This window comes from Panthera uncia, chromosome D1, assembly GCF_023721935.1.
Source record: "Panthera uncia isolate 11264 chromosome D1, Puncia_PCG_1.0, whole genome shotgun sequence".
In the NCBI taxonomy this organism is placed as follows: domain Eukaryota; kingdom Metazoa; phylum Chordata; class Mammalia; order Carnivora; family Felidae; genus Panthera; species Panthera uncia.
The window spans coordinates 51,832,390-51,856,008 of record NC_064808.1 but is presented as its reverse complement, the minus strand read 5'-3'; the positions used below and the strand labels follow the sequence as shown (position 1 = coordinate 51,856,008).

The 23,619-nt window shown below is 37.1% G+C and overlaps 2 protein-coding genes and 1 pseudogene across 2 annotated transcripts; 2 read left to right on the top strand and 1 right to left on the bottom strand.

Moving 5' to 3' along the window:
- Window positions 1-5,189: 5,189 nt before the first annotated feature.
- On the bottom strand, window positions 5,190-6,154 carry LOC125916806 (olfactory receptor 52E4-like). Its single transcript, XM_049623091.1, has one exon. It carries the CDS (start codon window positions 6,132-6,134, stop codon window positions 5,190-5,192), a length of 945 nt encoding a protein of 314 aa, XP_049479048.1. The 5' UTR covers window positions 6,135-6,154.
- Window positions 6,155-12,149: 5,995 nt separating this feature from the next.
- On the top strand, window positions 12,150-14,072 carry LOC125929294 (olfactory receptor 52A1-like; annotated as a pseudogene).
- A 7,818-nt stretch (window positions 14,073-21,890) lies between these two features.
- LOC125916794 (olfactory receptor 52A1-like) lies at window positions 21,891-22,841 on the top strand. The gene has a single exon (XM_049623084.1). The coding sequence runs from the start codon at window positions 21,891-21,893 to the stop codon at window positions 22,839-22,841; it is 951 nt and encodes a 316-aa protein (XP_049479041.1).
- The last annotated feature ends 778 nt before the right edge of the window (window positions 22,842-23,619 follow it).

The following is a 23,619-nucleotide window of genomic DNA, read 5'->3' as shown; positions in this document are numbered from 1 at the left end:
TTCACACTGACTTCTGTTTCCAAAGCTAAAATTTTTTCCCTATATGCCCAATGCTGTGCCTTTTATTCCTATAACTTACTCATTCCATAACTGGAAGGCTCTATCTTCCATCTCCCACCCCTCTTCCCTCTAGCAACCATCAGTTTGCTGTCTGGGTTTAGAGGTCTGATTCCTTAAGAAAACTTTTAAATAAAACTCTTGATTTCCAGAAATTGGCTTACCAGAAATCACTCCTTAGAGTTTGTGAGCAATTATTTTGGAAGGATATCCTAACAATACTAAATTTTGAATTGATAAATAATTATCTTGGTTCAAATATTGGTATATGGTGAGCTTTTATAACATGAAGTATCCTTTCACTCTGAATAAAAGAATTATTTTTTAAAAAAATGTTTTGACCAGTTCAGTTTAGGACTAAATCCTAGAAGTAGATTAACAAAAATTATGAATGAACAAACTGTTCATTTCAGCTTAAATATTGAGTTCATCTTGTTCTACCTTATTTTTTGTCAAGAAGTTCAACCATCTTTCAGAGAGCCACAAGTGCTGTCTTCACCACTTAAGACTGGACCTAGAACCCCATCCTAGGTTCCATCATTCCCTTCTTATGGAAGCATTGAGTTTTCCAATCCCAACTCAACTACAACTCTGCAGCCTGTAACCAGGTTATCTTACCTCTATAATGAGATGGCCCCATTGTTCACTGTGAAGGTCAGCTTAATATATGCTATACTACAGCAAGTTTCATTATATCTCTTATCCTGGGGGACCAGATGCCTGCAAGGAATATCCTACCTATCACCTCCTTCGAGAATGTTGTCTGATTATAAGCAATTTCAATAATTTCTCCTAGTCTCTTCAGGAACAGTTTGGTCTCTTGAAGGGAATCAATCTTGTAGTGTCATTGCCACCCAAGCTAGCTCTGAACTTAGAAACCAAGAAGAGATGGTCTCTGGACTCCGAGTCTCTTGAGATACTTGATTTATTACACTTCTAGGGCTTAAGCACATGTAGGCACTGCGAATTAATGCCTTCTCACAACATATGTGATGAGAGCTAGACAGAATGGAGAATATCAGAGAGGCACATGGTTATTAATTAATTAGGGTATCCATATTAATATCCCCATATGTCTCCAGATATTAAGTAACTTACTTGAATCTTATCTAGTTCTGAAAAACAACCAAAGCTCCAGGATACTTTCTAGTCATGTTTCTATTACTGAATCCTCTTGAATTTTACTTGTTTAATCAAGTAAAGGATATTCATTATCCCTATATACAAAAGAATCATTATGTGCATTTTCGTTGCAATGTTATGCATATATTAAATATGTCTTCCTTATAAACTTGTCCTTCCTCAACTTCTTCTCCTTTTTCTGTATTTCAGGAGCATTGACCATTGCAGGCTATGTTTCCCAGGATCACAGATCATCTGTATTTATGCTGGGTTTGTTCAGTGTAGGTACTGGCAGGAAAATATTAGGGAAGAGGAAAGAAAGGTCAGGTTATTTCTCCCTATTTCTCACTCTCTTCAACTGCATCTACTCCAGGGCTCCAGATCCTGCCAGAGAGGACTTCCATGGTTTCACCTTCCACTGGGAGACTCATATCTTTGAGTCTGGAACTGCTGGCTGCCCCCTATGTTTCACTGACCTAGAGCTGGTATGGCTTCCTATAGTTCTTAATTTCTGGGAGTCTTTATTTTTAATATTTCACTTCTCAGAAGCTATATAATTATATAAATAATTATCAGTATTAAAGATATCCTGTCCTAAATATTCAAATTTTTTTTGTGTCCTGGTTAGATTCTTACTAATATAGATACCTTTAATAATTCTATAGGGCTTTGGTAATTGGTTGATTTGAAAGAATGACGGTATTTCCTAGTTAACTGTTATTAAATATTAGAAAGAGTACAATAAAAAATGACCAGCAACCTCAACCTCAACATAATAAAGGCCATATATGATAAGCCCTTGTACTAACATTGTACTCAATGGTGAAATACTGAAAGTTTTTTCTTTATGATCAGGAACAAGAGAGATATGCCCATTTCTATCGCTTGTATGCAACATAGTTCTGGAAGTATTAGCTATAGCAATTAGACAAGAAAAATAAATAAAAGGCATACAAGTTGGGAAGGAAGATACAAAACTATGTTTGCAGATGATTTGATCTTGTAAGAAGAAAACCATAAAGATATCACACTTGTATGCACACACACACACACACACACACACACAAACATACCTAATATAACCAATAAATAAATTAGCAAAATTGCAATATTCAAAATCAACATGCAAAACCCCAAAATTGCATTTCTATACACTAACAATGAGCAATCTGAAAAGGAAATTACATAAATAATTATATTTATAATAAATTCCAAAAGAATAAAATAGGAATAAATTTAAGCAAAGAGACAAATACTTGTACACTAAAAACTACAAAACATTGTTGGAAGATATTAATGAAGACACAAATAAATAGAAAGATATTCCATGGTCATGGATTGGAAAACATAATGTTAATATGCCAATGCTACCCAAAGTCATCTACAGATTCAATGCAATCCTTACCAAAGTTGCAATGACATTTTTGTAGAAACAGAAAAATCCAATCTAAAATTCATACAAAATCTCACACAAAATAGCCACACACAAAAAAAAATCTTGAAAATAAGAACAAAGTTGAGGTCTCATACTTCCTGATTTCACAACTTACTACAAAGCTATAGTAATCAAATAAGTATGGTACTGGCCTAAAGACAGACATATAGACCTATACAAGAGAAAAGAAAGCTCCCAAATAAACTCTAACATATATGGTCAGGTAATTTCTACAAGAGAGCCCAGATCATTCAATGGGGAAAGAACAGTTTTTTTTTTTTTTTCAACAAATGGCAGTGAAAAAACTAGATATCTACATGCAATGGAATGAAATTGAACTCATATCATACAGAAAAAAATTACTGAAAATGGATCAAAGACCTAAATAGGAGAGGTGAAACTATCAAATACTTAGAAAAAAAATAGAGAGAAAACCTTATGACATTGTATTTGACAATTTCTTGGATAAGACACAAAAACATAGGCAACAAAAATAAAAATAAATAAGCTGGACTTCACCAAAATTAAAACTTTTGTACTTAAATACAGACAACAAACTGGTTGTTGCCAGAGGGGAGGTGGGTGACGAAATGGGTGAAATAAGTGAAGGGGATTAAGAGTCAACTTACTGTGATGAGCACTGAGTAATGTATAGAATGTTGAATCATTATATTCTACACCTGAAACTAATATAGCATTATATGTTAATTATATTTCAATTAAAAAATGAGCAGGAAAACAATACTTTTGTGCATCAAAGGGCACTATCAAGAGAGGGAAAGGCAACCCACAGAATGGGAGAAAATATTTGTAAACCATATATCTGATAATAAATTAATAGCCAGAATATATAAAGAACTTTTAAAGCTCAACAGCAATGACAACAACACAATAGATTAGAAAATGAGCAAATAACTTGAATAAATTTTTTTCCAAAGAATGTGTACAAATGGCAAATATATACATGAAAAGATGTTCAACATCACTAATTTTTAGGGAAATGCAAATCAAAACCAAAATGAAACACCACTTCATATATATTAGGATGGCTACTATTTTTAAAAAATTAAAAAAATTAGGAGTGCCTGGGTGGCTCAGTCGGTTAAACGTACGACTTCAGCTCAGGTCGTGATCTCACAGTTCATGGATTCAAGCCCCACATCAGGCTCTGTGCTGACAGCTCAGAGCCTGGAGCCTGCTTGAATTCTGTGTCTCCCTCTCTCTGTTCTACCCCCTCCTCACTTCCTGTTTCTCTGTCTCTTGAAAATAAATAAACATTTAAAAAAATTAAAAAAAAATCATTGGTGTGGATATGAAAAATTGGAACCCTTTTGCATTGCTAGTGAGAATGTAATATGATGCAGCTGCTGTGCAAAAAGAGACATGGCTATTGCTCAAAAATGAAAACACAGAATTACCATATAATACAGCAATTCCACTTCTGGGTATTTATCCAAAAGAAATTAAAACAGAGACTAGAACAGATATTTATATAACTACATCCACAATAGCATTACTCATAGGAGGCAAAACTTGGAAGCAACCCAAGTGTCCATCCATAGATAAATGGATAAATGAAATATAGATAGATAGATAAGAATCTGTATCTAGATATATGTCTGTTTTATCTATGTATCTATAGTCCACTATAATATTTATTGGAAATATTATTCCACATTAAAAGGTAAGGAAATTCTGACGCATTCCACAACATGAATGGAATTATGTTGAGTGAAATAAGCCAGTCACAAAAAGACTAATACTGTATGATTCCACTTATATGAAGTACCTAGAGTAGCCAAATTCACAAAGACAATATAATGGTAGTTGCCAGGGAATGTGGGGAATGGGAAGTTAATGTTAATGGATAGATTTCAGATGGGAAAGATAAAAATCTCTGAAGAAGAATGGTGGTGATAACTGCACAGCAATATGAATGCATGAATTACACTGAACTGGACAATTAAAAATGGTTAAAATAACAACTATTATGTTATGTATATTTTACCACAATACTAAAAAAGCCACCAGTAAATGTCCTTTAGTTACATTCTTATCTTAATTGCAAAAAGCATAAGTGGTGATGTTGGATAGATACATAGATACATGGATATATAGATCGATGATAGACTGATCTTCATGGTCTTTTCTTTATTACCAACATACAAATATATATTAACAAAGAGAAACATCAAGAGAAGTTTATTGCAGTTGTACACTGAGCTGTTCCATAAATACAAGTGGGAAACTGTCCATCATTTAGTTCTCTATAGAAATCCTTTTTTTCTATATTGTTTACTTATCCTTTTTCTTCTTCCACTGTTCACTCTCTGTTTGTAATTATCCTCCATAAGACATACAGTTAGAAGGAGATTGATAATTTGTCCTCGAATATTTAATACATGAAAAAGCTGAAATAACTTGTTTGATTAGAATTTTTGGAATTCACAGACATATAGTAAATAAAAGAACTTTCAGATGGTAAATGCAATTCTGCTTGTGAGAGTAAGAGCAGCTAGTTATTTTAATTATATCACTTCTTTTATTTCCATTTATTTTATCAATTCAACTACAATCAAGCAACTTTGACCATTAATGTCCTAATAACATGTTCCCGTATTTTCTTGGTCCTTACTCCATATACAATAGGGTTGAGAAAAGGGGGCACCAAAAGGTACATATTTGCAATAAAAATATGGACATGTGCAGGCACATTTTTCCCAAAACGGTGAGTGAAAATGGAAAAACCAGCTGTGGAATAGAAGACAAGAATAACACAGACATGTGACCCACATGTGCCCAGAGCCTTAAAGCTAGCTTCTCGGGATGGCAGACGGAATACAGAGCAGAGGATGAAGGCATAGGATACAGCAATGAGAATTGCATCACATGAGCCAATGATAGAAGCCATACTGAGGCTATAACTCTTGGTGGCCCCTATGTCCATACATGCCAGCTTCACCACGGCCATGAACTCACAATAGGTGTGGGCAATAATTCGTGATCTGCAGTAGGGAAGTTGTTTGAGCAGGATGGGATGTGGAGAAAAGAAGGCTACACCCCTAATCACCACAATAATACTCATTATGGTGATGCGTGCATGGGTGAGAATGGTAGTATGGTGCAGTGGATGACAAATGGCCACGTAACGGTCAAAGGCCATGGCCAGAAAAAAGCCAGATTCCATAGCAGTAAAACTATGAATGAAGAACATTTGGGCTAGACAGACATCAAAGGCAATGTCATGGACTCCAAGCCAGAAGAGACACAGCATCCGAGGCAGTGTAGATGTGGAGAGGACCAGGTCAGTGACGGAGAGCATGCACAAAAAGAAGAACATAGGCTCATGGAGACTCCGCTCTGCCTTCACCACGGCCAGGATGCTCACATTCCCCACCACAGCCACCACGTACATGGAGCAGAAGGGAATCCCAATCCAGACATGCAGGTGCTCTAGTCCTGGGATGCCCATCAGCAAGAAGGTGACAGGAGAAGGATGAGAGGTGTTGAAAGGAGGCATGATGCTTTTTCCCGGGCTTATCAGTACTTCTAAAGATAAAGTTGCTATGGCAGATGATCACAACCAGACGCTAAAAACATGGAGATTCAGTTCAGGAAGACCCTTAATGATCTATTGCTAAAAACAATTCAAATTCATAATCAGGTGTATTTAAATTCACTAGGACCATAATACCAAAATTAGTAATAACTAACCAAATGACTGTGTTTAGAAGTACAGAAAGATAATACTTATATCATATTATCCCAGGGGCTTATAAATTACCTTGTCCCTTCATTTCCAGTAAAAGATTCCATCTGTAGTCATACCTGAACGTAAGTCAACTAATATTTACTGAATGTCTTCCTTGAGTTACCATTCATTATTTCCTGTATGTCAGTGGGCTTTCCCCTAACTAGAAGTGATCAAGCAGAGGCACTGTGAAAACATCAAGTAGTTATTGAAAGGACCCTTATAGTCCAATCTGGCATTCACATGGGGAATAGAAATAAATGGTCTTTGTCCCTCTCTGGACATGATATTGAAGTCTTTGACACAGCTTTTGAAGTAGAATCAACTCAGTCTTTATCTTTAGCCTTTCATTTACCACTGTGCACACGTGACTAATCTGACAAGATTACAACTTGCTTTTTTCCTATTGTTTATTTCTTTCTATCATGTACTGTTCAAGTAGGCACATATTATGTTCTTTTGAACCAACAGATATCTATTGGTAAGGATATTTCTTAACATTAACCCCACTCACTACCCTTTTATTCTCATTTTTTTTCCAGATTTAGATTATTTCACAGCACAGACGGATACTAATTGTGCTCCTTCATTTGTTGATCTAGAAACTCAAATTCTCAAACATGCACAACGGTTTATTTATTGGATTGGTAAATTTATACCTGATGATGCTTGAGATATCAGTTATGGACTATAGTAGATTTCTTTATACTTCGTCCTATAATTCCAAGCAATAGTCAAATCCCCATAGCAGAGAAGTCCTGGGATAAAGTGGGTGAGCATGAGGCAGGAGTTGAGAAGGTTAAAGAGAAAAACTAACTTCTAAGTCACCACAAATGCTTCAGTTGTAGAGTAACCCTTGGTTACTAGTTTTCTGCTTCTCCTAGCTCCCATCAAGGCAGTACATAGTACTTATGTAGAACTTCCATCAGTTTTTAAAGATAATATGCTCTCCTTCTGTCCCAAACAAATCCTTATAAATATAATATGTACTAATAAGAACTTACACAGAGTTACCAATACATATGCTTTCCTGAATCATGCCAGAATACTTATTATATCCCCCATATATTATTAACCAAACAATTTTTTCCAGGCTTTTATATGTACTATAACCTAGCTTTATTACAGTGAAAAACAAAAATATGTCTTTTTCCTGATTTAGCTTTAAACAAGTAATGGTAGTGTAACTTTCAACACATAATTTATATGGCCAAAACTTATCCCAAAGCTAAGGGAAGGATGAGTTATACAGAAATGATACCAAAGGATCAAATTAAGCTTCATGAGTCAAAAAAAGTCTTCTTGAGTAAATGGAACTTAGGTTGGAATGTGAAGATTATATGACTTGGTCCTATGGAATCTGAATATAGATATTTAGGTATAGATAAAGATAATATGTATCCGTCTATCTGCACCCACATGCACACACACATAAACAAAGCAAAGGAAAGGGGCATAAACAAAGTTCCACTGGGACGAACAATCATGATGTAATGAATTAAATCTAGTGTAGTTGAGACTCAAAGATTACAAAGCGATGGGGTGCCTGGGTGGCTCAGTCGGTTAAGCATCCCACTTGAATTCAGGCCATGATCTCATGGTTTGTGGGTTCAAGCCCTGTGTCATGTTATGTGCTGACAGCTTGGAGCCTCAAGCCTGTTTTGGATTCTGTATTTCCCTATCTCTCTACCCCTCCCCTGCTCAGGCCCTGTCTCTCTCTCTCTCTCTCTCTCTCTCTCTCTCTCAAAAATAAACATTAAAAAAAAAATTAAAAAAATGATTATAAAGAAATTAAAGTGAGATAAACTTCTGTGGGTAAACAAAGGTCCCTACACATTCATGTGTAAGCACATAACCACCAGCAGGAAATTTTATAATCTAGACCAATGCAGTGGTTGTCAGGTGCTTACTAGTAACTGTTGGAGTTACAGATACAATGCAGAGCATTGTAAGCACAGAAGTAGAAAGTGCACACACTCAGAGATACACACACTGGTTTCTAAAACACTTTTTTTTTTGTACAAAAACACATGATATAATGTCTGTGAGATCATCTCCCTGAAAATGCCAACCTGAGGTTGAGTATGGAGGTCATGAGGTATCCTTCTTCTTGTTCCTTCAATAGATTCACACAATATGAAATATGGTCAAAATGAGAGAAAACTTTCTATGAGATCCTTAAAAAAGATCTTCGTTTCCTACAATCTATTTTTTTCTTCATTTCATCCATAAAGAATGAAAAATGTGTATTCCCTCTGTTTCAAAGAATTATATCTTCTTTCTTGAAACTAGGACATTTGGAAAGTAAAAAGATGTTAAGAAAATCCCATGTCTTTGAAAGTTTTCCTTAGATTGCTCAGACTATCTTTCTCTCCATCCTTCTTTAGTTTCATAACCTTAACTATCTCACAAGGAAACGGACTCGGAACCAAGAAGCAACCTAAACATGTAGTTTCCATATATAGTAGCTTCAGCATGGTAATCTCAGAGGATAAGCAAGAATAACAAGTGACACAAACAGGTCCTCATGGAATCACAAAGAAAGGGGAGGGGGGTATTTGTATTGTTGGTAAATATTTGATAATCTTCCTAATTGCAGGAATCATAGTTTATCTGTACACTCCCTTGGGTTTACAGTTGCAGATATAGCCATCTCTTAGTATTTTGATATAATCTGTCAACCACTTAACAGGACTTGAAGGGAACTGAAAAGATAGAGAACACATTCTTTATTCCTTTAACACATCAGCTTCATTCCATTGCAACTTGGGACATAAACTTTGCAGGCCAGAACAGAGGGGGGTGCTATATGTAAATTATTAAAAAAATATTCAAGAATTCCTTATCTAGCAAAAGTGCCCTTCCAAATGAGGACAATAGGATATTCCCAGACACACAAAAGCTGAGAGAGTTCATTATCTCTAAACCTGCTTTACAAGGAATGCTAAAGGGAGTCCTTTCTGTTGAAATGAAAGGAAGCTAGAGAGTAACTCAAATCTATACAAAAATATAAAGTTCTTCAGCAAAGATAAATACATACACAGGTATAAAAATCAGTATTATCCCAATTTTGGTTCATAACTCAACTTTTTATTCTTCTACAGGATATGAAAGACAAAAGTACAAACAATTATAAATCTAAGTTAATGCATACAAAATATATAAGGATGTACTTTGTAACATTAATAACATAATGTCATTATGTGGGTGGTGGAGTTCTAAAGAAGGGAGTAGAGCTTTTGTCTGGGACTGAAGTTTAGTTTAAAATATATTGTTATAACTTTGGGATGTTATATGTAATTCCTGTGGCAATCACAAAGAAAATATTTGTAAACTATACACAAAAGGAAATGTCAAGGAATCCAAAAAGTGTCATTACAAAAATTAAGCAAACACAAAGACAGGCAATAAAAGAGGAAACGAGGGACAAGAAAGTTGTAAGACATAAAGGAAATAAATAACAAAACAGTAATGGTAAATCCTTCCCTAGGAATAATTATTTTAAATGTAAATGTTTCGGGGAGCCTGGGTGGCTCAGTCGGTTGAGCATCTGACTTCTGCTCAGGTCAGGATCTTCCAGTTTGTGGGTTCAAGCTGGGCTTGAACCGTGTCGGGCTCGGTGCTGACAGCTCAGAGCCTGGAGCCTGTTTCGGATTCTGTGTCTCCCTCTCTCTGCCCCTTCCCTGCTCATGCTCTGTCTCTCAAGAATGAATAAACGTTAAAAAAAATAATTTAAAAAATAAAAATAAAAAATAAATGTAAATGTTTTAAAATCCCCAGTCAAAATGAAGAGTGGTAGAATGGATGAAAACAGCAGGATTCAGACTTCAGTTTGAATCTCCAGTCTGGCATATGAGAATATGGAAGTTCACACTCTACCCTAACAACAAGTAAAAAGCTGAACCAACTGAGAAGTCAGCAACTCTTCCTAGACTCAGAGGTAAGGTCACAGGGCAAACTGCTGTCCCCCAAACTGGAGAAACCAATAAGTGAAGACAGAAAAATTATAATTTACCGGAGCAGAAATCTCTAAGAGAAGCAGTGCCAGGATAAGAAAATACAAACTATAGGGGTGCCTGGGTGGCTCAGTGGGTTAAGCGTCCGACTTCAGCTCTGGTCACGATCTCGCGGTCTGTGAATTCGAGCCCTGGGCTCGAGCTGTGAATTCGAGCGTCGGGCTCTGGGCTGATGGCTCAGAGCCTGGAGCCTGCTTCCTATTCTGTGTGTCCCTCTCTCTCTGCCCCTCCCCCGTTCATGCTCTGTCTCTCTGTGTCTCAAAAATAAATAAACTTAAAAAAAAAAAAAGAAAATACAAACTATAATTGACAAGTTGCTGGGGGCTTAGTCTGGGAAAACATGAGAGATAAACTCCAGGCGAACGCAGTCATTGATGGGTCCCTACACTTTTTTGAGTTTTACTTCAAGAACCATTAGCTCAGTTGTGACATTCGATGTGACATTCGATATCAGGTACTACTCATATTGTAAGACATCACAGTCAGAGGTGCTTCAGGATTTAAACCACAGCTAATCATTCACAATACAGTGTAAAGGTATTAAAAAGCAAAAGTAGAGAGTCTACCATGCAAAACAGGATATGCAATCTTAACCAGAGCTCAAGAAGTCTAGTGATCCAGTGATCTTTAACAGGGAAGAAAACATAATTACACTAACCTAGCTTCAGAGTATGTCTAAAGTAGCCAGATTCTGCTTTTCTTTTATTTATTTATTTATTTATTTATTTATTTATTTATTTATTTTTGAGAGAAGGAGTAGCAGAGTAAGTGCAGAGAGAGAGGGGGACAGAGGATTCGAATTGGGCTATGTGCTTCCAGCAGAGAGCTTGACTTGGGGCTCTAACTCATGAACCATGAGTTTATGACCTGAGCCAAAGTCGGAGGCATAACTGACTGAGCCACCCAGGCACCCCTGCTTTTTTTTTTTTTTAATACACTACCCTATTTTAAATTGTCCATTCTTCTTGAATTTGGTAACTGTGCATCCTTTTCTTTTTTTTCCCTTCTCTTTCTTCTTCTCCTTCCTTTTCCTAAGCCCCAGTAAAAACAGACTATTTCACATTCCCTATTCCACAAATCTACCCTAAATAAGTGAGCCTTAATTACTTTAGAGAATTAATTTCATCTGGCTGTATCTGAAAGATGAACACCCTCTTCAAATTTCTTCTAAGGACCACGTTGAGTGCCTGGAAAAGCAGTAGTTTGTTCAACATTTTGATAAACGAATGAGTTAATATAAGGAAGATAAACCCTTCTAACAAATCCCATGGGGAACCAATGTTAATGACTCTGAGATAAATAACTCCCTCTCTGGCACCAGGAGTAATATTGAAGTAATATTGAAGGCTCTCATAGGATTATATATTAATGCACACACAGTGACAGAAACAAGATTTCTTCTAGGACATCAAGACTGCCAGGAGAATTTCCAACTGCAGTGAAACTGGGTTGGCATCTAGGTAGATAAAGAAGGAACACTTAATGGTGGCTTTCAGGCAAACTAGGCTAGAGCTGATGACAGATGGCAAAAATCAGTGTTCTCCATCTCATGGTTTCCATTTCCACAAAAACGAAGGCAGGAATACTGAAATGTTCCCATTTTTTAGCTCAGGTTAAGGTCTGCAGGATTGTTTGCTTCTATCGCTCTGACATTATTATTATAGAACTTCATCAGAACATTCTGGCCATACTGCCATCCATAGATCTGAACTTACTTGCTCAATGCTCAATGGTTGAAAGATAATGGTTGAATGATAGTGAGGGATGAAGCCTCTTCATTTCTCATCCAAGTTTCCTTCTGCAGGTGTCAGAATCAGCAGCAAGAAGACAGAATACCAATGTCTATGGCATCCATCAATACATCATATTTGACCCCAGAACTGTAATCTTAATCAGAATTCCTGGACTAGAACATGTGCAGTTTTGGACTGGGTTTCCCTTCTTTGCTGTGTGCATAGTGGCTCTTCTGGGAAATATTATTTTACTAATCATCATTGCTACAGAACGCAGCCTGCATCAGCCCATGTAAAACTTCCTGGCAGTGCTGGCGGCCACTGACATAGGACTCTGCGCAGCCATTGCTCCCAGGATGTTGGCCATCTTCTGGTTCAGATCTTGTTCCATGGCCTTTGACAGCTGCCTGACCCAGCTGTTCTTCATTCATGACTTGCAGTGCATGGAGTCTGGCATTCTGTTGGCCATGGCTTTTGACCGCTACATTGCCATCTGTGATCCACTGAAGACACATCCATCCTCACGCCTTCCATCCTGGATCAGATGATAGCAACAGTGGCGATCCAAGCTACAGTGCTGGTTGGTCTGTCACCCACTCTAATCAAAAGGTTTCATGTTTTTCATTCCATTCTGATTGCCCCACTCTTACTGTGAGCACATGGCCATGGTCAAGCTAGCTGCAGAAGACATCCAAGTCAATAAAACATGTGGTCTCCTAGTAGGTTTTACAATACTGGGATTTGACATGATTTTTGTCCTCATTTCCTATATCCATATTTCCAGGCTGTTTTTTGTCTACACCAAAAGGAGGCACGGCTCACAGCATTTAACACGTGCACAGCTCATATTTTTGTTTTCCTTGAGTTTTATATTCTTGCCTTCTTCTCCTTTTTCAGCCACCGTTTTGGACATGTAGCTCGCCCTACCCACATTCTCCTGTCTACCATCTATCTCCTTGTGCCACTCAACCCTATTGTCTATGGTGTAAAAAATAAGGTAATTCGTAAGCGTGTGGCATGGATTTTTCTTCTGAGTCATGGATCCCACCGTGATCTATCAAATGTTTGTGGTCAGGTAGAGAATACTTTTATTTCCTAGAGATGGAGAGAGTTTGGACTCCGTGCATTCACTGTTGGGGATTCACATCATTAGGCTCTATCTTAAAAGCTTTTAGCTCCAAAACCACAGCTAGGTTGACATAAAAAGTATCCAGACTAACAATGGTACTTTCTATCTGTAATGCATTTGACTTCTAATCCAATCTTTATCATGTCTTTCCTTTTACTTTCTTTGTGTTTAATTTGCAGTTCTTTTTACTTATTCATAAAGAAGCTTTGATTATTGGTTTTCAAACTTTCCCTTTTGGAATTTATGCATTTTCAAGTAGGGATTTATTTTAACCATTGCTTTTTCACATGCTACACATTTTGATACCCTCTGTTTTCATTTATTCAATTACAAATAAAATTAATATTTATTGTGACTTCTGTTAACCATGAAATATGCAATATACTCATACATGTAAGGTCATTTGTTTTTTGAAGAAGATAGATAAGTGATGTAATGGAGATTAGATAGTCTTCCTGAAATGGAGAGCTGGAGCAAATAATTGTATGAGAAAATGAACTTGACATTTACCTCATATGACATAGCAAAATTAACTTAAGGTGAATCATAGACCTAAGCATTGATGAAAAAAACTATAAAGCTCCGGTCTGTTAACTAGACCTCATTAGAGAAGGAAGAGCCTTGGATCACTGAGAGACAGAAAAGTGGCTGTGATACTGCTTCAGTGGAACGTGCCACAAGTCCACCTTGTAGGATGCCAGGGCTCATGAGGAAACGGCTGGCCACTGGGTGCTGCCTCCTTCATTTATTGCAGAATTTGGGCCCTGGAGGAGTTGCAAGAGCTGCAGGAGCCTACTGTCGACTACAGATGGCAAACAAACTGCACTGAGTCTGTGGAGTGACCATGTAGGAACCAGGAAGCAAAACCCTCCCCTCCTTCAGTTCCTTACCCATGCCATCCACGGACAAAGTGTAGCATTGCACGAGCTGTGAAGACAAAGTAATCAGAGGGCCAAGGCACATTTTCACAGAGAAGGCAAAAAGTGAACCTGGAGCTGAGAGGCAATGAATCATTAACCAGCACGCACTTCATGGCAAATAATAAAGTTGTTAGTACATGCATTGGGAACACAATATACAAGCAGGACCAGTCAGCCATTTATCTTTAGTGAGTGTTGTGCTCACAGCAGCCATCACCTATATAGCTGACAATCAAATATTCTCTTTGCCATCTGCTAAAGAAAAAAAAAAAGTAAGAAAGCACAGACTAAGCATAAACACTCAGCTCTCCTGACATCAAAAGTGAGGATATTTTTAAGAGCCAGGCTGGAAGGGGCAGCTGTGTTTTCTAGTTGGCTATGTGAGTGATGTTCCTATTTTGCTCATGACTAGATATTTATTTTTTATTTTTTGCTTGAAAAAAATATTTATTTATTTTAGGGCAAGTGCAAGCAGGGGAGGGGCAATGAGAGGGGGATAGAGGATCCAAAGTGGGCTCTGAGCTGACAGGCTGACAGCAGTGAGCTTGATGTGGGGTTCAAACTCACAAACCCTGAGATCATGGCCTGAGCCGAAGTCAGACGCTTAACTGACTGAGTCACCAAGGTGCCCCTGGATATATGCTTGTTTGTTTGTTTGTTTGTTTGTTTATATTTTTAATTTATTTTTATACTTTTTAAAATGTTTTTATTTATTTTTGAGAGACAGAAAGAGACACAGCATGAATGAGGTGGGGAGAGGCAGAGAGAGACAGGGAGACACAGAATCTGAAGCAGGCTCCAGGTTCTGAAATGTCAGAACAGAGCCTGATGTGGGGCTAGAACTCACAAACTATGAGATCATGACCTGAGTCAAAGTTGGACATTTAACCAACTGAGCCACCCAGGCACCTGTAGATATTTATTTTTTAAATGAAGATTGCATATAGAACTTTTGAAAATTCTTTTTCTGCATATATTGATATGAACTTTTGTTTCTGGTTAAATCTTATTGTGTTGGGTTCCTATTAAAATATCCAGAACAAGTGCTTCTGGCCACCTCATTTACTAAATAACTACCTGGTACAAACCATTAATTTTTTTCTGGACATTGCAGTTACAATGTAGTAGATTGTATTATTAGTCCCTAATATTTATGAAGCTTTCTTAATAATGTCACCCATATCAGTCTGTGCCATATTAATCACATTTTTTTCCATATTAATCGCATCAGTATTACATCATGTGACTTCCTTGTCAGTGAAATAGAAATGGAGAGACTTATGTCACTTATGAACTAATAATTTAAAATTCATCATTTACTGGGGTGTCTGGATGTTTCAGTCAGTTAAGCATCTGACTTCAGCTCAGGTCATGATCTCAACGCTTGTGGGTTCAAGCCCCGGGTCAAGCTCTGTGCTGACAGCTATGAGCCTGGAGCCTGCTTTGAATTCTGTGTCTCCCTCTTTCTCTGCCCCTACCCTGCTAGCACTCTGTTTCTCTCTTTCTTTCTCTCTCTCTCAAAAATAAATAAACATTAAGTTCATCATTTACTTTCATAGTCTCTCTTTCTCTTTCTCTGGTGACACAACAATAGCAGTGGTTAATAAAAGGGCTCCGCCTCCAGCCTAAGCCCTGGATCAAAGCAGCAAAACTGACACATAGGTGAGAAGTATATCTTTGTTGTTACAAGTTCCTGAGATTTAGGGAATTTATTTTACTACAACATTAGTTGGTCTATGTTGATTGATGCAGGTTATAAATGGCTCCCTGTCTCAACTATTTTCCACTTATATTAATTACCAAAGGAATAGCCAGGAAGCTTACTTAAATACAGTTGAGAACATTAACACTTCTCTACTACAAAACCAAACTCAATTTCTCGCCTTTTTTTTTTTTTTTAAGAATTAGAGCCTAGGTCTTACAATTGCCCCACTCTTATCTCTCAAAATTATCTTTTATTTTAGTTTTTAATGTTTATTTTGAGAGAGAAGGAAAGAGCATGAGTGGGGGAGGGGCAGAGAGAGATGGAGAAGAGAAATTCCAACCAGGCTCCATGGTGTCAGGGCAGAGCCCAATGTGCAGCTAGATCAGGAAGCGTGAGGTCATGACCTGAGCTAACATCAAGAGTTGAAACGCTTAACTGACTGAGTCACCCAGGCACCCCTCGAAATTATCCTTTATAAGTGAATCCCCCTTGCTTATTCCTTTCCAGTTACCCATGCCTCCTTACAGCTACCAAGCATGCATTGTATATTCAACTTCAATGTCTTTGCATTTTCTGTTGTCCTTGACTGCAACACCCTTCCCCCAGTATCCATGAGGCACATACATACCCTATACTGGAACACACTATTGCAATTCACCTGCTCTCTAATCCTTGTCTATACCCTTATACACACGTGTGTAGACACCCACACACACACATTCAGAAAGAGAGAGATCGAAAAAACTTGTTCCTACAGTTTTAACCCTCATCATTAGGGGAACCTAATATCCATTTTTAAAATTAATCTCCAAGAAATGAATAGTGAGAGAATGAAAATGTGAGGCATTTGACAATGTTGGCATAAAATAAATATAGTAAGTAATTTCAAAGTTTGTGTTAGTCATGTAAAAGAATTATGAACACGGTAATAACTTTCATGGAGACAAGGAAGCACTTGCTCAGGTTGCTAATTATAAGCATGAGTGGCCTCAACAAAATGAGTCCAAATATTTAATAGAGACAAAGAAAACAATACAATGTTGTGATGAAAACAAGAGTAACTGGGAAATGAAAACTTTGCTTTAGCAAAAAGGGGGAGATAGTTTTATAGAGGTCCTTTAGTTTCAATTTTAAGTTTCCAACATAATTTTGCATGCTATGAGTAGTATTTATAAAGATAAGCATCTTTTCTATTCCCTTAAGCCACAAGTCTGGCCATAGGCCAGAGGGTGAACTAAATTGTCTTCCCTCTTTTCCATCTACAAATTTTCCACTTCCTAGATGTCCCCCCCCCCCGACATTTCTAATGATCTCAGATTCACCATGATCTGAACATGACCCATAATTTGAGATTCCCTGATTTTCATTCTTTGAAAATAACTTCTTACGGAGTAACAGTACTTTCTGGCTATGTGCCCTCCAGCAAAAGATACCTTTCTCCTCCAAAATGGGGCTGAGTTTCAGTCAGGTGGTGAGCTCTCTAGGCCAGGTCTGAAAATTGCCCTGGGATCACCTCAAATTCAAAGGCCAAGAAAAGCAACAGCTAAAGACAGATGATAAAAGACACTTAGCTATTAGTACCTTTCCAAATCAAAGCCTAGCAAAAAAAAAGAAAAGAAAAAAAAAAAAAAAAAAAGAAGAAAAGCTGCTTCATCCATTGATCTTACATTGTAGCCAGCTCTCTCTTTCTCTGGGTAAATTTCTTCTCCACTAACTGGGACCTGAGTATGGCTCAGTGTTTCTAATTGTAGCAAATTTTAAGAGGAACCAGAAAGGGTAGTGAATTAGATGATCCTAATCCTGCCTCTTTCAGTGGCATACTTTCCTTTGACATGTCACATTTTCTCTGACCCAAGTAGATTTGTCAATAATATTAGAGATGGACTAGATTCATGTCATTTAGAGATGGAAGAGATGCAAAGGTAATCCAGTACCATCTTCTTAATCCCATGTGAAGAAAACTATGAACTGCCATCCCAGTTAATTAGTGGCGGGGCAAAAATAAAATAAAATAAAATAAAATAAAATAAAATAAAATAAAATAAGGTTTTCAAGCTCCTTCTCTAGTGTTTACTACAAAGTAGTTCTAGCATTGCTTGGTTTATAAAAAATAAGAAGATAATCCATGTTTTTGAATGGTGTGTGTTTGTGTGTGCGCGTGTTTGCAGTTTGAGCAGGAAAGCTTGTAAGATATGAAGAGAAAGTAAAAAATGGGAACGTCCTATTTATTGCCTTTAATAGTTTTGCTATCTGGGCTTGTTGCCACCATAAGCATAGCTCATAACTCATCTCCCTAAATATAGTTTTCTCTTTATCTGGGGCATCAAAATCTAGTGTATTTGTCTCTTGTTTTTTATACTTTACCCTGCCTCCATTTAAGGCATCTTCTTATTCTTCTCTCCTTCTCTTTTACTCAGGGACCAGGAATGAATATTTTTCTGATCTGATTAATACAGAAAGATTGCATAAGATGTATGCCTTTATGGCCTTAGAAGCTACTAGAAATTAGTTTTCCTATTTATGGGTTTTCCATCTACCTACTGACTTTATTTATTTTTAAGGTTTTTTTTTAATTTAATTTTTTTGGGGTGTGCAGAGAGAGGGAGAGAGAGCCCCAAGCAGACTCCACACTGTCAGTGTGGAGCCCAATGCAGGACTCAAACTCACAAACCATGAGATCATGACCTGAGCTGAAATCAAGAGTCCAATGCTTAACTGACTGAGCCACCCAGGTGCCCCTACCTACTAAGACTTTAAAGGAGTACATGATTATTTATCAGGTGAAGTGGTCAAATTAATTAAAATCAGTGAAATATATTGACTCCACCACAGTCTGCACATGATTGGGAAGTCATTTTTTTGTTGTTGTAACAATGATCATTTCATTTGCTTACACAAATGTCCAATCCCATAGATCAAACTGAGGGAGTGTATTCCACTCCAGAAAATTCAACATCTCATGAAGTTTTAATCAACTCTTTTTTCAGGAAGTTTCTCATGTGCAGGATTGGAGGAGGTGTCAGCGTGAGCCCGATGTGGGGGTCGATCTAATAAACCGTGAGACCATGACCTGACCTGAGCCAAATCAAGAGTTAGATCCCCAACCGACTGAACCACCCGGGTTCCCTCATTTCCATATTTTTGTTTTACCTTTTGTTTTGTCTTTCTCAAGAAGGCAGTGATGTGTCTGTATTCTAAGAAGTTCTATACAGGTTCTGACAAGCACTAACTACCAAACATTGAGTGTTTACTTTCTTTCATACATTGTCCTGAGTTCTTCACATATAAACTAACACAGTTCTCACAATAATTCAGTGAGTTAAGTGCCATTATTACTCCCATTTACAGTTGAGAAAAATTAAGGAACTGGGTAAGATTCCATGTAACATATCATAGTGCCAGCAATAGATGATATGCTATATTTCTAAATTCTTATCCCATGATTTTACATACTATTTATCTTTTTATCAGATTATCAGTATGCTGCAGCCTCAAGAAAAAACAGTGGAGAGGCTCAGGAAAACAGAGGTAATCATACCAATAGGTCCTAGAGACAGGAGACACAGAGGCCTTGCAGGGCCAAATAGAAAATCACCAGGGTGATCAGGAGGCAGAGGAAAGGAGGGGGAGGTGGGGAGAGTGGCAAAGGCAGAGCATTTAAGTGCTTAAGCTCTGGACTTTGTTGGTATTTCCACAGGAAAGGAAGGAAGGAAAGTGTGAACAGTTTAGAATTGGTTAGTTGGAATAAGTTTGGTGGATTTTGTGTTAGAGGTATAGTGTCTAGTTTCCTGGTACTTGGCCCCAAGATAATTAAGGCAGAAGGATACTGTTTCCTGGCAGATAAAGGAGGTATGGACTGGTTAGTTTGCATATCAAAGGTATGATCCTGGCTGGACCCTTTGTTACTTTAAGAATTAACTAACCCAGCCAGAGAGAGGTGGGTCTCTCCCAGCCAGAAAGGTTTTGTAAGATATCAAAACATCATAATATACAAAAAATTACATATACATATATATTTATATATATAATATAAAACCTTACATGTAATGTATATTTTATCATATACAAATTTAATTTTTATATATATTTTGTTTACATTTATACATTTTATATTTTTATATTTTCTTATATATTTATATAATATAAATTACATACACAAATGTTTATATAAATATGTATTTGTCTAATATAAATTTATTTTATATAATATGTATTCATATTACTTGTATAACTATTATAATTATTTTATGTATTATAAATATACAAATAATGCATATATGTATTTGTGTTTATATAATACACATTTATATTATTTATATATAGCATATGCTATACTATTTAGCATTTTATCCTTATACCATCAAGCATTATAAATATATCTAGTGGCCTTTTACTGTTCCTTTAGGTTCTGCCTTTGTCTACTCATGTCACCTTAGTAAGATATATTCATGTTTATCAGTAATCTCTTCTAGAGAATCCACTACTTCCTCACCTAACCTCGTTATTTGGGCATCATAGGGAATTTCCTTTCACAAAATTTCTATAATATATAGCTTCTTATTGCCTTGGTCATAGTCCATTGGTATATGTAGCTACAGAAGGTCATATAATGATCTCCTACTTTCAATCAAGCAGTAAAGTATTTTAGATTTTATTGCATTAGGGACTTCTTAGTGATAGCCACATCTATATTCCTACTGACTGTGAACCAGTCTGTTTTTTCCTATGATGTTATAGCAGTAATCCTTCTAGTTTCCCTTCAAAGAAAATGTGTAAAATCTCATTCAGAGCGGTATTCTCTATTCAATGATTTGGCTGTGACAAAATCATAAGGAAAACAAAATGAAACTTTTGGATGATTTTAAGCTTGTAGAATGGCTAATGAAAAAGTAAAAAAGAGTACATAAGGTACATAAGGTTTACTGAATAAATTTATAAGGAAAGAGAGCAAATTATAAAAATTCCAGAAGTTTGAGGTGGGTGTGAAATGGGACAGTACAATCAAAAGGAGTAATTATTTTCTTGGCCAAATAACACCAGTAAAATGAACGAAAGCACCTAGGTTAGGTTGAGCTCCATTATGGACATTACAGTGGCTCACAGCCAACCCTGCCTTTTTGCATCTGAAACACATTAATATCGTCAGAATATTTAAGCTACACTGGTTTTCCAATTGATCTGTTTCTGTGGGTTACTATCCTATCCTAATTTATGGTGCCTGTTTATTCAATTGACTCCCTATCAATCTTCACAACTTTCTGTCTTCTCTAGGATCTGTGACTACTTATATCACCATCTACCCCATTCTGCTTATATATCCACTTTGAAAGCTAACCAAACAGAATTATCTCAGTGAGTCAAATACACTCTGCCTCTACTGATAAAAGAACAACTCCTCCATATCATTTCCATGAACCTGGATAATGGGTCTGCACATAGTCAGCTCAACCAGTATTTGCAGAAAGAACAAATATCCTCATTCCCCACTCTGAGAGTCAATTCCTAAGATCTGTGGGACAGTATTTTACTCCCTAAACCACACAAAAAAAATGGGAAGACCAGGAAAGGCTGCCACTTTCTGGAGATTCTGAGCTTTGAAAACAATGGACAGGTCTATGGGATTGAGAATCTATCCTATGCCTTCAAGTGCCACCGAGGGATTTCTCTTAATCTGAAAGGTGTCTGGAGTTTGGAGATAGATAAGACAAAGGAGCTAATATTGTCCTCTATGGCATCATCTGAGAACACTTCAGAACCTAGCAAGATCAATGCTCTTAGAATCATAAACTCCATTTCTACAATTTCTTCATGCAGATACCCACACTGGCTTTGGGAAAAGATATTCAAGAATCCTGTTCTAATAGTGACTTGTTGATTCCCCAAAATTAAAAGTAGTGGCCACATTTCCATCTATGTTTTTTTATGTTATAGAAGACATGATGAGAATTCCCTTATTTTTCATCCATAATTTTTCTCTGAATAGGTATCAGAGTCAGTGGAGAGAAAAGGATTTATCACCCTGATGGGATCTACCAACATGTCATATCTGAACCCAAAGACTGTGACCCTGACTGGGATCCCTGGACTAGAGCATGTGCAGTTTTGGATCGGATTTCCCTTCCTTGGAATGTGCCTGGTGGCTGTGCTGGGGAACATCTTCTTGTTAATCATCATCCCTACAGAACGCAGTCTTCACCAACCCATGTACATCTTCCTAGCAGTTTTGGCAGCCACTGACCTAGGTCTCTGTGTAGCCATTGCTCCCAAGATGTTGGCCATCTTCTGGTTTGGTTTGTGCTCCATGGCTTTTGATGCTTGCCTCACTCAGCTCTTCTTTATCCATGCCTTGCAGGGCATGGAATCTGGTATCCTGTTGGCCATGGCCTTTGACCGCTATGTTGCCATCTGTGATCCTTTGAGGCACACATCCATCCTCACACCTCTCTTTCTAGTTCAAATCGTACTGATGGTAGTAGTCCGGGCAACAGTGCTTGTTGGAATTTTACCCATTCTGCTTAAACGCCTGCAACTTTTCCAATCTGTGGTCATTGTCCATTCCTACTGTGAGCACATGGCTGTGGTCAAGTTGGCTGCAGAAGATGTCCATATTAATAAATCATATGGGCTCTTTGTGGCCTTTGTAATTCTAGGTTTTGACATGATCTTTGTCTTCATCTCCTACATTCTGATATTTCAGGTTGTTTTTCGTCTTCCCCAGAAGGAGGCACAACGCAAAGCATTCAATACTTGTACTGCCCATATCGTTGTCTTCCTGGAGTTTTATATCCTTGCCTTTTTTTCCTTCTTCAGCCACCGTTTTGGACATGTATCACCCTATGTTCATATCCTCTTGTCTACCATCTATCTGCTTGTGCCCCCAGCCCTTAACCCCATTGTCTATGGTGTGAAGACCAAGGAGATCCGCATGCGGGTTGCTCAGATTTGTATTCTGAAGCCTGACACCCAGAAGTGATCTAAGAACAGAATGACACTGGAAAAATGTATATTTACCCATTCATGATGGAAACTCCTTATACTATGTCTATGTTGGTGGGACTTTCACATTATAAGGATCTCCCCTAAATAATCTATATTCTCCAAACAAAAGGAATCAGAAGGTGAGATAAACTTGAGTAACAAGTATATAAGCATCTCATTAATTCCTATAATCTCCCCCATCTCTCTATTCCTTTCTTCCTTTATCTTTTCTTTTTACCTTCCTTCCTTCTATCAATCTTTCTTGTTTTTTTCTTCCTTCCTCATTTGCACATCTATTGTATCTTTCTGCAATACCAAGAAGCAGTTTATCCTTTATGTGTAACAGTGACAAAGACAGATTCCATGATTTCAAAAGATGAGAGTATAGCTACAATATAAAATACTGAGCAAATATAATTTAATGTTATTTAGGCCATGGTAAAAGAATAAGAAAATATCTACTTTCACATGTGAGAAGCAACTAATTTAGATTTTAAAAAGAATCGGAGAAGACCTCATATAGGAAGTCAAGACAAATGTGAGATTTGAATAATGCATTTTACTTAAAATGATAAAATGTTATTAACCAAGATTTCACATTTTTAAAACATTATCATCATAACTCATATAGATGTGGAGAAGTATGTGCGGGTGTGTGTGCATCTAACCTCCTTGAGCAGTGATTCAGGAAAAAGCAGGCTCATCTGTGCCTTTGTTAGTGATCAATAATACACAGAATTCTGAAGTAGGGAATTATGTATTAATATATCAAT

What these genes read in the sequence shown, in the direction of transcription:
- LOC125916806 (XM_049623091.1), bottom strand. Translation starts at nt 6,134, where the DNA reads ATGCCTCCTTTCAACACCTCTCATCCTTCTCCTGTCACCTTCTTGCTG.
- LOC125916794 (XM_049623084.1), top strand. Translation starts at nt 21,891, where the DNA reads ATGGGATCTACCAACATGTCATATCTGAACCCAAAGACTGTGACCCTG.